The sequence below is a fragment of the Procambarus clarkii genome, chromosome 43 (genome assembly GCF_040958095.1).
Source record: "Procambarus clarkii isolate CNS0578487 chromosome 43, FALCON_Pclarkii_2.0, whole genome shotgun sequence".
NCBI classification, from domain to species: Eukaryota; Metazoa; Arthropoda; class Malacostraca; order Decapoda; family Cambaridae; genus Procambarus; species Procambarus clarkii.
Genome location: NC_091192.1, coordinates 16,282,359 through 16,300,448, shown reverse-complemented (window position 1 = coordinate 16,300,448; position 18,090 = coordinate 16,282,359). Strand labels below are relative to the sequence as shown.

At 45.6% G+C, this 18,090-nt stretch overlaps 1 protein-coding gene and 1 long non-coding RNA gene across 2 annotated transcripts in view; one reads left to right on the top strand and one right to left on the bottom strand.

The window, feature by feature from the left end:
• The window catches only part of Top3alpha (topoisomerase 3-alpha), a 134,849-nt gene that overhangs the window by 40,947 nt on the left and 75,812 nt on the right, over nucleotides 1-18,090 (top strand). Inside the window, exons 4-5 of the mRNA XM_069300071.1 lie at nucleotides 1,381-1,514; nucleotides 12,273-12,391. Of these exons, the coding sequence (XP_069156172.1) occupies nucleotides 1,381-1,514; nucleotides 12,273-12,391 (253 nt within the window). The remainder of the gene's footprint in view (nucleotides 1-1,380; nucleotides 1,515-12,272; nucleotides 12,392-18,090) is intronic.
• Nucleotides 91-17,727, bottom strand: LOC138350005 (uncharacterized). The gene is made up of 3 exons (XR_011221975.1): nucleotides 16,729-17,727; nucleotides 12,197-12,381; nucleotides 91-1,020 (listed from the first exon to the last, which is right to left on the bottom strand). It is a non-coding gene; the product is annotated as an uncharacterized lncRNA (long non-coding RNA).

Here is an 18,090-nt window from a genome sequence, read left to right as displayed (position 1 = left end):
ACGACGGGTTTGTGGAGGGAAGAGCAGGCTCAATCTCTTGAAGGAGATTATTGTCACACTTGTTATTCAAATGAGCGCTCGGCAATCGAGACAAATTGTCGGCAATCGGCGTGCTCGTTATTCAGATGCTCGTAAATTGAGGCGCTCGTCACTCGAGGTTCCATTGTACAGCATACTGTATATGATTTGCATATTTAAAATATTGAAAATAGTCCTGCACATACATAGAGCTCACATTTGCTTCCTCAGACCACCAGTAACTATCCCTCATCTTGAAAAAAAATCCTGAGTCCCTCACTTTCCTTCTAGGGCCTTAGAAAGAAAATGATGGCCATTGCTTGGCAACATCACCATCCAGTGTCTGAATGTTTAGGGCAGCCATAGAGGAGACACTAAACATTTAGCAACAGCAAATGAGTGATTACCATGTATATATTTGAGGCAAAATGTGTGCTATATGCAATTTAAATTTTTAGGCTTATAAAATATATATATATATATATAAATATTTAGGCCGTTCAGTGGGATTGAACCTGTGTTCCTCAATTTTATTATTATGAATAAGTATGTGGGTGTCTGTATATCTATACTCGTATATCCATACATACTTATATTTTCAAAGTTATACATAATAGACAGTACCTTTGACACACAAATACAACCTGTTAGCATGAAAAAACTAAATAAATAAAGTGAGAAACAATGAAAATAAATCAAGAAAGTTATTCCTATGCAGCACCTCAACTCATTTTACCGATACCCCAGTCGATAGCAGACAAGGATTACCCCCAAATACCAGTGGGTCTCCTTAGGCCATTGCTCCCTGTGCGTCTCTGAGGGGGGCCAGGTTCCGGCTCTGGTTACTGGTAGGCAGACCTCCATTGACTGAAGCCCCAGACTAATATACTGCATATACAGTACATAGTCCTATAGCTCCAGGGAGCCGAAGGGGCTCCCCACAGAAAAAATAGTTACAGGGTTGAAGAAAGCAAACGTAAACACTCAACCCACGTACAGTACCTGAAAATGAAGAAAGTGATGAAGTTTAGGTTCATTCTGAACCATATCAAGCCGTGTTCAGTCATCCAACTAGCTAGTATGCTCATTATGAATACCCCTTTCCTCCTTTATCTCAGAATTATGTAAAGTTGTTTCAACAATGCAATCACAAGAACGAGATTAGTCTGGGAATAAATATTTAGGCCGTTCAGTGGGATTGAACCTGTGTTCCTCAATCCACATACACTACCATAGTGTGTGCCTGAAGAGTTCAGGAACATGGGTTGAATTTTATTGTATGATCTAAATATTTATTCATGTGTAAATTTGTATGAACAACATTGAATTTTTTGAAAGTGCAAGTCATTGTGACTTTTGCAGCGAACCCTCGAGAAAGAAGCTCGTGCAGCATCACGCCTCATCATCTGGACTGATTGTGATCGAGAAGGAGAAAATATTGGCTTTGAAATAATCGACGTGTGTAAGGCAGTCAAGTCATCGTTGACAGTAGAAAGGTAGGAAGATTATTTGGGTACCTTATGTTAATTTTAACTGAAGCAATGTGATGAAGGGCTCGTCATAGGTATTGTTTCCTCAATATTTAATTTATTTGACTGTCGTATCAAATAAATTTTTTTATTTGATATGCATTCTTTCATCTGGTATTGCATTCTTCCATCTGGTGTATCCACAGACTTCCCTGAAAGAGCCCTTCTGTGAAGAACTGTGATGGTCACTGTGTTTCTCCAGAGTCTTCCCTAATGACGGCTCTGATATTTTTTCCAAGCCATTACATTGTTAATACTTGGAGCATCACCTACAGTAATTACCTAAGTGTAGTTACAAGATGAGAGCTACGCTCGTGGTGTCCCGTCTTCCCAGCACTCTTTGTCATATAATGCTTTGAAATTACTGACGGTTTTGGCCTGCACCACCTTCTCACTTAACTTGTTCCAACCATCTACCACTGTTTACAAAAGTGAATTTTCGTATATTTCTCCGGCAGCTTTGTTTCGTTAGTTTAAATCTATGACCTCTTGTTCTTGAAGTTCCGGGTCTCAGGAATTCTTCCCTATCAATTTTATCGATTCCTGTTACTATTTTGAATGTAGTGATCATATCGCCTCTTTTTCTTCTATCTTCTAGTTTTTGCATATTTAATGCCTCTAACATCTCCTCGTAGCTCTTGTCCTTCAGTTCTGGGAGCCACTTAGTAGCATGTCGTTGCATCTTTTCCAGTTTGTTGATGTGTCTTAAGATATGGGCACCATACAACCACTGCATGTTCCAGCTTTGGTCTAATAAAAGTCGTGAACAATTTCTTTAGTATTTCGCCATCCATGTATTTAAAAGCAATACTGAGGTTAGAAAATGTAGCATAGACTTCTTGCATAATGTTCTTAATGTGGTCCTTGGGTGACAGTTTTCTATCTAGAACCACCCCTTGATCCCTTTCTTTGTCAGAATTATTTAAAGATATCTCACATAATTTATAGGTTGTGTGGGGTCTATGTTCTCCAATTCCACATTCCATAACATGGCATTTATTAACATTAAATTCCATTTGCCAAGTATTGCTCCATATACTTATTTTGTCCAGGTCATCTTGAAGGGCATGACAATCATCTAGGTTTCTTATTTTCCGTATTATCTTAGCATCATCAGCAAACATATTCATGTAATTCTGTATTCCCACTGGTAGATCGTTTATGTAGACAATGAACATTACCAGTACAAGAACTGAACCCTGTGGTACTCCACTCGTGACATTCCTCCAATCCGATACCTTGCTTCTAATTACGGCCCTCGTTTTTCTGTCAGTTAGGAAATTTTTCATCGATGTTAGTAGCTTACCTGTCACCCCTCCAATATGTTCCAGTTTCCAGAAAAACCTCTTATGGGGAACTCTGTCGAAAGCTTTCTTTAGGTCCAGATAGATGCAGTCAACCCAACCATCTCTTTCCTGTAAAATCTTTGTGGCTCGATCATAAAAACTGAGTAAGTTCGTTACACAGGATCTTCCAGATCGAAAACCATACTGTCTGTCTGATATTATATCATTTTCATCCAGGTGTTCTACCCATTTAGCTTTAATTATTTTTTCCAATATTTTGACTATTACACTTGTCATTGACAGGTCTATAATTAAGGGGGTCTTCCCTGCTTCCATTTTTGTAGATTGGAACTATGTTAGCCTTTTTCCACACATCAGCTACAACTCCTGTACACAGGGATGTCTGATAAATCAGTTGAAGTGAAATGCTGAGCTCAGGTGAACATTCTCTCAGAAACCATGGTGAAACTCCATCTGGACCAACTGCTTTATTCTTACTTAGCTCCTTGAACATTTTTTCCACTTCGTCTCTAGACACCTCCCTGTGCTCTATGTTGTTCTCTGGAATTCTTATTGTGTCTGGTTCACTAAATATTTCATTTTGTACAAACACACTTTGGAACTTTTCGTTTAGTGTTTCACACATTTCCTTTTCATTTTCCGTGAATCTATTTCCCATTTTCAACCTCTGAATATTATCCTTTACCTGCAATTTGTTGTTTATGAATTTATAGAATAGACCTGGTTCTGTTTTACATTTGTCTGCAATCCCTTTTTCAAAATTTCTTTCTGCCTCTCTCCTCACTGCCGTGTAGTTGTTTCTCGCATCTTTGTATCGTTGGTATGTTTGGGGGTTTGGCCTCTTCCTGTATTGATTCCATTTTTGTGTCTTTTGATCTCTGGCCCTCTCGCAATTTCTACTGAACCAATCCTGTTTCCTAGTTCTGCATATCTGTTTTGGTATAAATTTTTTTGTGCCTTTATCATATATTTCACAAAACTTTACATACATCTCATTCACTTCCTTGCCTAGCATCAAGTCTGTCCAATTATACTCACTAAAAAAAATTCTAAGGTCGCCATAATGTCCTCTCCTGAAGTCAGGTTTTTCAACTGCTTCAACCTCCTTATTTTCTTCGAGATTATAACGCATTGCATACTTTATTCCCAAAAAGACATGGTCACTTTTACCCAAGGGAGGAAGGTACTGAATGTCAAATATCTCTTCCTCCTTCTTGATAAATATGAAATCTAGCATGGAGGAAACGTCTCCTTCCCTCATCCTTGTAGCTTGTTTAACATGTTGATACAAGAACGTTTCCAGGATGAGGTCTACAAATCAACAGGTCCAGAAATCTTCTGTTTTAGCTTCATATGCTTCCCAGTATATGGATTTCAAGTTGAAGTCACCGACTATCAACAGTTTGTTCATTTGATGCATCACGTTAGTGTGATCTCTGTGTGTAATGATGTAAGGGCGAAGAGGGAGAACGGCCTATCGACATAGCTTGGGTGCAAGGGGGGGGTTGTGTAAAATCCTGGTTTGTGCCTCGGAGAGGCTACGGGATCCAGTAAGTTTAGTAGAACTTCGGTTTCAACCCTTTTACCCTGTCGTAGCTCAGTCGATTAAGGCAGTGTCTGGGATGCTCCCGAATGCAGGTTCGAATCCTCGTCACGGCCCTTTTGGATTTGTTTATCAACAGTCGTGATGTATCGTTATCCACTCTCGCTATAATCTCTCTCATTACAGTATTGTTATAAGACCTTCTCGTTTACTATCTAGCTCCTCCTTTGACCATGTGCTGCTTGGCGGTGGACTATATGCATTTATGATCATTAGTTTATCATCTTCTTGGCAGATCTCTAGTGCTATTATGTCAACTTCTTGTGGATTGGCAGTCATTATTTCCTTCACCTTTAGGTGTTCTTTCACCAGCACAGCAACGCCACCGCCTTTCCTAATTTTTCTGTCCCCTTTCCAAATTGAGTAGCCCCTTGGGAATATGACCTCATTTAAAATAACATCTTCAAGTTTTGTCTCCGTGAGTGCAACAATGTCTGGTGTCTGCAGCTGTATTACATCACTTAACTCCAGTATCTTCGATCTCACTCCATCTACGTTGGTGTATGCAATCTTCAGGAACTTGTTCCCCCTCTCCTTATTCTTCACTCCCCCTCTCTCTATTGATTTTGTTGGTTTGCCTTTATGTACCACTTTACTGGTCTGCCTACCCCTAACACTTTGTAGAAAAAAGAATTGATATCTTCATCATTCCTGCTCTCATTTAAACGTTTTGCCTCGGCGAGGTTCAGTTTCAGCTTCTCTCTGTCTTCTTTTGAAAGATCTCGTCTTAACGACCACACTTTCCAATCCTTATCACTTTGTAATTTTCTAGCATTCCTTAGTACTTCTTCCATCTGTTTGGCACCGTTCAGGGTGATCCTCAAAGGTCGATTTTTCCCTTTTACATATCTGCCTATTCTCCTATAGTCGCACACATTCTCTATGGTAGTAAGACCTTCTACAAGGCCAACAATTTTATCTACTACTTTCGCTTCTTCTACAGCTCTTTCTGACCTAGATGTTATCTCCTTTTCTTTGCAACCAAAAATTATCAGGGACTTACTCCGATCAACTGAGTTTTGCACCAACTTCGGATTAGATGCCAATTCCTTTCTCATTTCCAGCCTAATGTTTGTTTTATCTTGGTTGCTGCAGTGTTTGGCTTCCTTTACTGCTTCTTCTATTTTTTCCTTCTCCTTGGCCACTTGTGCATAAGCGAGTTGCATATCTTTCTTGTACTGTTCTATTCCCTGTGTAACTTCCTTTTACTTTCTCCCTGTTGAATTTCCTTACCTAACCTATTGTAGTCATTTATGTTTAAATTTACTTTAACTTCTTCCAAAGCTATTTTTAAGAGTCTATTTTCATCTTCCATGGCTTTGCAATTTGTTTCCAATTGATTCTTATCCTTGCACAAGTCTTTCACTAAACCCTCAAGACATAAAACTTTACAGTACAGTACTGTACTTGCTCAAACAGTACAGTACTGTACTTGCTCAAACGTTTATCAACTGTCTTTATTCTCTTCATCCTGCTCCTCCACACTCACTGGTCAACATCTTGCTCCTCCACACTCACTGGTCACCATCCTGCTCCTCCACACTCACTGGTCACCATCTTGTTCCTCCACACTCACTGGTCACCATCTTGTTCCTCCACACTCACTGGTCACCATCTTGCTCTTCCACATTCTCTGGTCTCCATCCTGCTCCTCCACACTCACTGGTCACCATCCTGCTCCTCCACACTCACTGGTCACCATCCTGCTCCTCCACACTCACTGGTCACCATCCTGCTCCTCCACACTCACTGGTCACCATCTTGCTCCTCCACACTCACTGGTCTCCATCCTGCTCCTCCACACTCACTGGTCACCATCTTGCTCCTCCACACTCACTGGTCACCATCCTGCTCCTCCACACTCACTGGTCAGCATCTTGTTCCTCCACACTCACTGGTCACCATCTTGTTCCTCCACACTCACTGGTCACCATCTTGTTCCTCCACACTCACTGGTCACCATCTTGTTCCTCCACACTCACTGGTCACCATCCTGCTCCTCCACACTCACTGGTCACCATCCTGCTCCTCCACACTCACTGGTCACCATCCTGCTCCTCCACACTCGCTGGTCTCCATCCTGCTCCTCCACACTCACTGGTCACCATCCTGCTCCTCCACACTCACTGGTCACCATCCTGCTCCTCCACACTCACTGGTCTCCATCCTGCTCCTCCACACTCACTGGTCACCATCCTGCTCCTCCACACTCACTGGTCACCATCCTGCTCCTCCACACTCGCTGGTCTCCATCCTGCTCCTCCACACTCACTGGTCACCATCCTGCTCCTCCACACTCACTGGTCACCATCCTGCTCCTCCACACTCGCTGGTCACCATCCTGCTCCTCCACACTCACTGGTCACCATCCTGCTCCTCCACACTCATTGGTCACCATCCTGCTCCTCCACACTCACTGGTCACCATCCTGTTCCTCCACACTCACTGGTCACCATCCTGCTCCTCCACACTCACTGGTCACCATCCTGCTCCTCCACACTCACTGGTCACCATCCTGCTTCTCCACACTCACTGGTCGCCATCCTGCTCCTCCACACTCACTGGTCACCATCTTGTTCCTCCACACTCACTGGTCTCCATCGTATTTGTTGGCTGAGATGTGACTCTAAAAGACAGCTTTTGCAGGCTGTTCTTAGCAACATTTCTCTTGGGAGCCTCTCTGCTTCCCTGGAGCTATCGGACTAGTATATGTTACATTAGTCTCTGGCATCAGTCAATTGGAGTTCAGCCTACTGGGTACCACAAGACAGAACCTGACTCGTGGGCATAGGGAGCAATGGCCTATGGCCTATGGAAGCCATCGACCGGGGTTAGCACCCAGAAAGGTAGGCATAGGTAGTCCATGTGGGGGAAACTAGATTGTTTCCTCCAAGGAGTGCCGAACCAAACCGGGCTGTGGTGGGTATGTGGGCCTGTGGGCTGCTCCAAGCAACAGCCTGGTAGACCAAACTCTCACAAGTCAAGGCCAGGCTTGGGGAGTAGAAGAACTCCCAGAACCCCATCAAGCAGGGGTCTACCATGCAGGTAGACCCCACATGGTAAGAAAAAATTGCAACCAAATAGAGAGGCAGAACTCCCCCAACCTAACGAAATAAGCAAACAAGCAAATATCACACACCGCCGCCTCGCTGCTTGTCTGCACAGCCCTCCCCTCCCCAGGAGGGAAAGGGAAGAGGACTAGAGGAGGACGCGACGTTGAAGCTGTTTGCGCCGATTCTCAGAGTGGAGTTGTCTGATCTTTGCTTCTCGCCTCACGTGCCATCAGGCCGTGCTAGCTCTCTTTGGAATTCGCTTGGGCCCTGGCTCTTAAGTTTTCGTCACCTTTTTATATGTTGCTGTTTGTAGAGGCTGCTCTCACGCAGTTTCTGCAGGCGGCAGAAACTGCTGAAACTCTAGTTGTCGTCCTATGTCGGATTTGTTGGTACTTTGTGGGGGGGGGGCATTTCTTGGATGGGTCGTGCCTGGGCTCAGGGTTCTTCCAGTCGAGGTGGGCCATTGGTGCTAATTTCTGAGCAGGCAACTTCTTTTTAGCCGGCGTCGTCTGGTCAGTGCAATGCCTGCTCTGCTCATCGGCAGGCTTCTTGTAAGAGCGTCAGCCCTTTTGCAGGTCGACCCGTTGACGTGTTGATGGGAGGGGGGGGGGGGAGGCTCGCACTGTTTGCTCCTGCCTGGTCCCACGGTTTATGGTCGTTTTGAGTTGTATCGTCTGGCCTGTGGTGGTGTTGGGCAGCTCCTTCTCCTTCGGGGGGGGGGAAAGGGGGTTCTGGGCTGGCAGGGCAGGCTTCTTCCCCTACACTCCATTGGGTCATCTTGGAGTGGGTGCGTTTGGGCATGGTCGGAATGACCCCGTCCCATAGGTGGGTTTCCTGCCTGTTTCCAGTGTCGAAACGGGACTTTACGGATCTGCGGTTCATTCTGGACTTGTCCCGTCTGAACTCTTGGATTCCTTGTCCCCTCCTTTCGGATGACCACTCTGTGATAGGTCTGGCTTTTTATGGAGCTGGGCACTTAGATGGTGTCTCTGGACCTCCGGGATGCATATTGGCACGTCCCAATTCATCCCGGGTTCAGGAACTGGTTAGGTTTCGTGGTGGGGTGGCAGGCTTACTGCTTTCGTTGCCTTCCTTTTGGCTTAAATCTGGCACCTCGTGTATTCGCGCATCTTACCTGGGATGTGGTAACCCATCTGCATCTGCTAGGGGTTCGGGTTCTGGCCTACCTCGATGGTTGGTTAGTGTGGGCTCCCAGCAAGATTGTGTCTGTTCACCTATGGTGTGGTTCATTCCCAGCTCGTCGGGTTTGGGATCCTGGTGAACTGGATGAAGTCCCATCTGGTTCCGTCCCAGGTTCGTACCTGGCTGGGTCTCATGGGGGGACTCTCGGACCACTTCTTGAGTTGTTTCAGTGGGGAAGAGGGTCCCGGATCACTCGGCAGTTGCTCGAGCAGTTGTGTGGGAGTCTGAACTTCGCCGTGCTGGTTTACCCACAGGATCAGGTCTGACTTCGGCATCTGTTCTGGTTTCTTCAGGGACCTCCCTTCCATCTCTCTCGCGATCGCTGGGTTCCTCTTCGATTTTTTTTTTTTTTTTGGGGGTTCTTTGCCATGGCGCCTGACAGCTGGGTAGACAGTGCTTCAGATTCGTAGTCCTGAGGTTCCGGGTTCGATTCCCAGTGGAAGCGGAGACAAATTGGGCAAAATGTTTCTTTCATCCTGATGCCCCTGTTACCTAGCAATAAATAGGTACCTGGGAGTTAGACTGCTGCTACGGGCTGCTTCCTGGGGGTGTGTAACAAAAAGGAGGCCTGGTCGAGGACCGAGCCGCGGAGAAGCTAAGCCCTGAAATCATCTCAAGATAACCTCAAGAAGATGGTGCCTACCTGAGCCCTTCTTCGATATGTTCACGGATGCCTCGTCTCTCGGCTGGGGCTTTTTGACCAGTGCTCACCAGTCCAGCCAGGGATGGTGGGCTCCGTCATTTCGTTCGCGGTGGTTTGGTTGTTGCTTCGGAGGGTTCGGTTGCTCGTTTTTCCACAATCCGACTCCATTCCAACTCTGACTCCATTCCAAAAGGTGTTGTCCTTTCTCTCTTGGTTGTTCCAGGACCGTCATCTTAAGCCGAATACTGTCGCCTCGTATCATGCGGCGCTGGCAGAGCCGCCTTAGCTTGCTTTCAGTATTGATGTTACTTCTGCACCGTTTCTCCAGCTGTCTCGTGTGTTGTTTCACCTCCGGCCTGCTCATGCGCTGCCTGAGCCGTCCTGGTCATTGGACAAAGTGTTTTCCTTTCTCTCTTCTCCTCGGTGTGTTGTGGTCCCTTCAGTTCAGGATTTTTTCTCGACGGCTCTTTTCCTGTTGGCATTGGCCTCTGGGTGTCGGGTTGGGGAGCTTCGTGCTCTCCTCCAGTGCAGGGGTTTCTACTCTTTTTGGTCGTGGCGATCGGTTTGTTCGTCTGCTGCCGTCTCCTTCTTTTCTGATGAAGAATGAGACGGCTACTTTCCGAAGGGCTCCTTGGGTTGTTGATGCTTGGTTGGTCAGGCCAGGAGTGCATCATCCTTTGTATTTGTTTGCTGTCCTCCTCCATTATTTGCGCGCCACGGCTTCTGTGTCCGGGGAGGCTCTTTGGGTTGCTCTGGTTTCCCTCCTCCCAAGTTGTCCGCAAGGTTATTAAGGGTAGCCAGCCTGCGGTCTATCCCAGTGCCTATGACATTTGTAAGTTCGCTGCCCTTGCGGCTGTCTTTGGTAACATATCCTGGGCTGACATTCGGGCACGGGGTTTTTGGCAGTCGAACAGAGTCTTGGCTGCGTGTTACCTCGTGAATGTTCCTGGGCCTAGTCGGGCCTGTGTCGCTTTGGGTCGGCGGCTGCATCCAGTTGTCTCGACTTTGGATTGTGGAGTGAGCAGCGACCGCCCCCTGGGTAAGTCCCTCTATTTCCCTCTGTGGGTAGTTAGCTCCGGGGAGCTGTAGGGGCTTCCCCCAGAAAGCCAACGTTGAATGTAATGAAACGTCATTTTCTGGGTGAGACCCAGAGGCTCCCCGGCATCCCTTCCTCTCCCCGGTCGGCATTTTTTTTGCGTGTTTTGATGTCCAGCCTCAGAACTGAAGGGTGGATGGCCAGTGTGGGGGTCTGGGGCTCCCCCTTCCCCCTCCAGGGGGTGTGGCGACATGTGACGTCATGCTCATTTGCTCATTTCTTTTTGGGGAGTTCTATCCACTTGTTTGGCTTTTTGTAACAATTTTCACCAGAATAGGGGTTTGTTTTAGGACGCTTACCTTTCTGGGTGCCTGACCCCGGTCAATGGCAGACATAGAATGCCTCCACCCACATGGGGGTTTCTATAGGCCATTGCTCCCCATGCCTCTCTGAGGGTCAGGTTCTGGCTCGTGGTCTCTGGTAGGCCCACAGAACTCCATACACATGACTGATGCCAAAGTCTGACATTAGCATATCAGCCTGGATAGCTGCGGGGAACCTCTTGGTCTCACCCAGAAAATGGAGTTTCATTACATTCAACGCTGTTTTTTTTTTCTAACCATGTGGGGTCTGTTTTGCTATGCCAACCTTTCTAGGTGCTAACCCTGATCGATGGCAGACATGGAATGCCCCCAAGTACAATGGGGTTTCCATAGGCCATTGCTTCCTTTGTCTCTGATTGGGCTAGGTTCTCCAACTTCAATTAACTGAGGCCCCAGACTAATATGACGTATATCAGTCCGATAGCTCTAGGGAGCCTCCGGGGCTCACCCAAAAAATGGCATTTCATTATGTTCAACACTGGTTTTTTCTTGATCTCATGACTCTCAGTTGTTGACTCACTTTTCTCCTTGAAGGTCAATGCATCTACCATTTGCCTAGGTTTGTTGACCACAGATATTTGTCCAGCTGACTCTATTTATTGTGGTATGCTCCAAGGGACAGTGTAATTGGCAGTCTCTGGCCAGGGATACCTGGAGCATATGTGGAGAGGGTTCTGGGAGTTCTACTTCCTGAGGCCAGGTTCGACTTGTGATAACTTGGTCCAACAGGCTGTTGCTTGGAGCGGCCCGCAGGTCCACATGTCCACCACAGCCTGGTTGGTCTAGCAATATTTCTAATGCTTGCTGGGAGGGTGTTAAACAGTTGTGGACCTCTGATATTTAGACAGTGTTCTCTGATTGTGCCTATAGGATCCTGGGGCATTCTGCTTCATGTCTCAGGCCCTTCATTGGTCTTGGTTTCCTCCCCCACCAGGTACCCCGGGTTCCTTCCCACTTACGTGTTGCCCCGGCTGTTTCCTCTTCCAAAGAAGGTCTCTCTAGTTTTGGAGCTATTCTCGATTTCTTTCTCAATGCTCACTTTCCTTGTCCAAGTTTCTGGATAGTCACAGTTTACTAGGTTTGCCAGGTAGTTTCAAGTCAGTTTTGGCTCATTTCCATGGCTTGTGAACTACATGTATATAAAATATTGACTAAAGTGTTTGCATTCATTATGCTTTACCTTGAGGTTACCTTGAGGTGCTTCCGGGGCTTAGCGTCCCCGCGGCCCGGTCGTCGACCAGGCCTCCTGGTTGCCGGACTGATCAACCAGGCTGTTGGACGCGGCTGCTCGCAGCCTGACGTACGAGTCACAGCCTGGTTGATCAGGTATCCTTTGGCTTTAGTTTGCTCTATCAAATAAAGACAAATTTATGCTGTACAGTAGTTAGATCTGAGAATGTCTGTGATTTCTGAAAACTTACCCGTTTATATACTTGTCTGTCTTCAACTTATTTTCTATTTAGCACATTAATATTAATGTTTCTTCTTATATTTCAGAGCCAAATTTTCAGAGATTACATTCGCGTCTGTGAACCGGGCGTTACAAACTCTTGGAGCTCCAGACAGGCGGCAAAGTAATGCCGTTGATGTTCGTAGTGAACTAGATCTGCGAATAGGTTAGCAAATTTACTTAAATTCGTCTATTGCAAGGATTTAAATGCATATACATATCTTCACATTGCATTAGACCAAATAAAATGATATTTGGGTTTTGAAAGGGTCTTTTGCTACTACTAGAAAATAATTTTTCTTTCTCCTGAATCTCTGCTGATTTATCTAAAGCAAACAATCAAATATTAATCCTACTGCACATATTTTATCCAAAAATTCCCAATGCACATTCTTTGACTAAAGAAAAGAATGCAAGTGTGCATTCTATCCAAAGAATCCTAGTGCACACACACTGTCCAAAGAATCATACTATACATTCTTTGTCCAAGGGATCCTAATGTACATTCTCTGTTCAAAGAATCTTAGTGTACATTCTGTTCAAAGAATCCTAATGCACATTCTCTATGCAATGAACGAGGTGCAAATTATGTCTACCGATTCCTAGTAGTTTACACATTCTTTACCAAAAGAATTCTGGTGCCCGTTCTATCCAAAGAATACTGGTGTCCATTCTCTCTAAAGAATCCTTGTGCACCATCTTTGTTCAAAGAATACCATTTTCTGTGGGGAGCCTCATTGGCTCTCTGAAACTAATATACAGTATGCTATATTAGTGTGGGGTCATCAGTCACAGGAGTCCCTTTGCCTACTGGGGACCATGAAGCAGAACCTGACCCTTCAGAGAGATGCAGGGAGCAATGGCCTATGAGCACTTTACATTTAAAATACAGTACTGTATGTCATAATTGCTAGCAATCGGGGAAGGACTCGGAAAAGTTGACGAATCAAAACAGACCACTGTCTGGGTTAAACTGCGCAATCTACGTCCTAAAAGATCAAAATAACTCCTCTAGAAAGAAACCTAACAAGCAACACTTCATTCAACTAGCATTCCCACTAATTAGTGCTCACCCCCTTCCTAAAAGGGGGGGAGGAGGGGGAGCATTTTTTTCAGCCCACTGCCCCAGTTCTTGAACTGATGTAGGGCCTAGCTTCTTATTAGGTTGGCCTAGGTTGTTTTTCTACTCACCTAGTTGTGCTTGTGGGGGTTGAGCTTTGGCTCTTTGGTCCCGCCTCTCAACGGTCAATCTACTGGTGTCCAGATTCCTGAGCTACTCGAGCTTCATCATATCTGCATTTTAAACTGTGTATGGAGTCAGCCTCCACCACATCACTTCTTAGTGCATTCCATTTACTAACTACTCTGACACAAAAAAAGTAATTTCTAATGTGTCTGTGGCTCATTTGGGTACAGTTTGTGGTCCTCCTCTGTTGCTCCCAAGGTTTCACAGCTGCTACTGGTGGTCAGTTTGCCTGCTATCTGACAGAGTTCTACAGGCTTAGCTGGTCCCCAGTGCTTGGGCTTCCTGTAGGGCTTATTCACCCTGCTGGCCCTGGAAAACCCCTGTGGGCTTGGTGGTACCATAGGTACTTCTTCCGAGTACACTCTAGCCCTGTGCGAAGTCAAAGGTTGGTCATCGCCCCTGCCTCGGGGAGATGATCATCTGTACTGCCTCCGTCATACTGCCTGTTAGGCTGTTCCCCAGAGTTCCCCTTTGAGGGGTAGCACTAACCAGTGGGAGTTCTAGTTGTATGAAGTGTTGCTTGTTAGGTTTCTTTCTAGGAGAGTTATTTTGATCTTTTAGGGCATAGATTGCACAGTTTAACCAGACAGTGGTGTCGTTGGATGCGCCTACCTTTCTGGGTCCTTCCCAGGTCGATAGCAATTATGACATGCTGTTTTTTATGTGTAAAGTTCTCATAGGTCATTGCTACCTGCACTGTTCTGAGGAGGCCAGGTTCTGGCTCTGGATCCTGGCAGGCAACAAGATATCTGCAACTGATGACCCCAAACTAATATAGCACATACCAGTTTCAGGGAACCTCCAGGGCTCACCCAGAAAATTGCATTTCATTACATTAAACCCTGGTTTTCTGGGGGGAGCCCCTTCAGTTTCCCACAGACTCCATACACATATCAGCTATCCAGGCTGATATGAATATATTTGACCCTAGCATCAGTCAAAGCGAATGGAGTTCTTAGGCCTACCAGGGACCACAAGCCAGAACCTGGCCCTCCCCACAGAGAGGCTAGAGGAGCAATGGCCTATAGAATTTCCCATGTGGTTGGATGCATTCTGTGTCTGCCATCAACTGGGTCAGGCACCCCAGAAAGTTAGGCGCCCCAAAACAAACCTTATCTGGTTAAATTATTGCTATTGAAAGTCGAACTGTTTGACAGAACTCCCCCAAACAAAAATGATCAAACGAGCATGCCATTACAATCATCACCGTGCCACTGTCTGCACAGCTCCCTCCTTCCCGGGAGGGGTAAGGGGGAGACCCAGACCTCCGCGGTGGTTATCCACACCTCAAGTTCTGTGGCTGATGTGAGACCTGGTGGTTGTGCGACTCTGGCTCCAGACTCTGTCCAGTACTGTGCGGCTTATTTTCTCCATAATACAGAGGGCAGCTCTGTTCTGCCTGGTGACGTTGTACTTGTGCGGGGTTTTTCTTTTATTTTTATCTCTGCCTGGTGGAGGGTCTGCCCCATGGTGTTGTTGACTCTTTTTCATTCTGTATTCTTGGTGGTCGTCCGCTATGTCCCCGTATGTGTGCACATCCCAGAGTTCAGCAATTTGTAGTTCGTTTCAGCTTGCATTTGGGGTTGTTGTTACTTCTGCCCTGTTCCGCAAGTTGTCTCGTGCATTGTTTCACCTCCAGCCTGCTCATGTGCCGCCTGAGCTGTCCTGGTTGTCGGACCGGGTGCTCTCTTCTCCTCAGTTTGTTGTGCCCCCCTTCGGTTCAAAATTGCTTTGCGAAGGCTCTTTTTCCTGTTGGTGTTTGCCTCTGGGGGTCGGGTTGGGGAGTATCATGTTCTCCTCCAGCGCAGAGGTTTCTGCTCTTTTTGGTCCTGATAGTAGGTTTGGTTGTTTGCAGCTGTTTCCTTCTTTTCTAGTGAAGAATGAGACTGCTGTTTTCCAGAGGGGACCTTGGGTTGTTGATGCTTGGTTGATTCGGCTGGGGGTGCATCATGTGTTGTGTCCGGTTGTGGTTCTTTGCCGTTACCTGCGTTGCTCAACCTCGGTGGCCGGGGATGCATTTTGGGTTGACCCGGTTTCCCTTCTTCCCAGTTCCAGGGTTCGGGTCTCCCAGGTTGTCTGCAGGATTATTCGGTCCAGCCAGCCTGTGGTCTATCCTTGTGCCCATGACATTCGTAAGTTTGCTGCATTGGCTGCCGTCTTTGGTAACATGTCTTAGGCTGACATTCAGGCATGGGGGTTTTGAAGGTCGAACAGGGTCCTGGCTGCTCGCTATCTAGTCAATGTTTCTGGCCCTAGTCGGGCATGTGTCGCATTGGGTCGGCGGTTGCAGCCAGTTGTCTCGACTTTGAGTTGAGGAGCAAGTGGCGACGGCCTCCTAGGTAAGTCCCGCTTGTTTTTATCTTTGGTGAAGTACCTCTGGGAAGCCGAAGGGGCTTCCCCCCAAAAAAACCAGCATTGAATGTAAAGAAAAGCCATTTTCTGGGTGAGAACCAGAGGCTCCCCGGCAACCTTTCCTCCCTCCCTCCCTCCTGTTGGCGGTTTTTGTGTGTTTTGACAACCAGCTTCAGAACTAGGGGTGTAGATAACTGCCTCGGAGGTCTGGGGCTTTCCCTTCATCATCCCAGGGAGGGGGGAGCTGTGCAGACAGCAGTGCGGTGACGGTTGTCACGTCATGCTCGTTTTCGTTTGGGGAAGCTCTGTCCAACAGTTCGGCTTTCAGTAGCAATATTTTAACCAGATAGGGTTTGTTTTGGGGTGCCTACCTTTCTGGGTGCCTGACCCGGTCGATGAAAGACATAGAATGTTTCCAACCACGCGGGAGTTTCTATAGGCCATTGCTCCTGTTGCCTTTCTGAGGGGGCCAGATTCAGGCTCGTGGTCTCCGGTAGGCCTAAGAACTCCATTTGCTTTGACTGATGCCAAGGTCTAATACATACATATCAGCCCCAATAGCTCCAGGGAGCCTATGAGTTCCGCTTAGAAAATGGTGTTTCATTATATTCAACGCTAGTTTTTTCTCATCACAAATTAGAGCAGAGCCTCACAAACAACACACTGCTCAAGGATCAGCATAAAAATATTAAGAATTACCATGGCAACCTTTCTTCCAGCTATATTGTAGCTGAATTTCTCCTAATTCTGATAAGTTTTGGCATACTTTTGTGTGTATTTGGAATATAATGTGTGTATTTGGCATATAATTTGTGTATTTGGAAAGAGGACTCGTAAAGAGACCATTTTCCAAATGCACACTCTGTGTAATATATCCAAGAAACCAAAATGAAGCCTACACTCACTGATCATCCAATTTTAACTTCTTGCTTTGTAGTAGTAATTTATGTACTAATTTTATGGTGCTGTGTACAAATCTTGCCCATTATTTTGATCCATCACTCCTTGTTTGCATGAGGACCCACACTTTACTGATTATTTGTTTGTGTCTTGAGAAAAGGTCAGAATTCCACCAGGGCCTTCTCATGGTATATTGTGACCCAAGGTACCTAAAATGCAGAACTATTAGATGATGATAATATGCAGGCCTATGCCACTTTGGCATAGACCTTCTTTGGTTGGCACTTATGACCTAATGGCTCTCACCCCGATTCCATCAATGGTTAGCAATTTCACTTGGGAATCTCTGCCTCATTACTCAAATGAAATCAAATTGAATCAAACGAAAATCTTTTTCATAAATGATTGTATATTTATTGTCTGAAAAATGCATAAAAAAATTACAGTATTGTAATCGCAAGAGTCACAATAACAGTACAGCACCTAGATATTATTATTACCTGAATCAAAATCATTATTTGTAACAACTTGTACAGATCAATACAATAATAGATGTACTAAGCAGGTGTACAGCAGGCTAAATCAAACTTAACATTTTTGGCATAAAGGGAGGGACATTTAGATTACAATTTGCAGTAAAAAGAGATATCAGAATTATTTATATTGCACAATTACCATGATGAGAAAGCAATTAGAAGTAGAAGTGATCATACCATGAAGTTAAAGAAATATTCACACCCTTGGCATTCTACATCACTAGGACCCACAAATTCCTCAAGTACAGCACTGGTATTGTGTACAGTAACTCCAGTGTGATTTTCCTAGTTTCTTCCCCATCAATATACCGTAACTATAGTAGTAATATGACAGATACGATCACGGAGATACAACCATTGCCTGAAGACTTGCCAGTGTGTCTCCTTTAACCTGGTCAACGTCTAACACTCCTCTCTTGCAATCTCCATACTGTATTAGGTGTGTAATGCCTTGAGGTGTGTGTTATATTGATAACAGGTGTGAGTTATTGACACAAATGTTGGCATGAATTATTGAGAGTAAATACAGCTGTGCACTTCTGAGAGGGGCACACAGGTGTGTATTACTGAGAGGGAACATGGTGTGTATTACTGAGAGGGAACATGGTGTGTATTACTGAGAGGGAACATGGTGTGTATTACTGAGAGGGAACATGATGTGTATGTACAGAGAGGGAAGACACAGGTGTGTATATACAGAGAGGGGAGACACAGGTGTGTAGTACAGAGAGGGAAGACACATGTGTGTATGTACAGAGAGGGAAGACACATGTGTGTATGTACAGAGAGGGAAGACACATGTGTGTATGTACAGAGAGGGAAGACACAGGT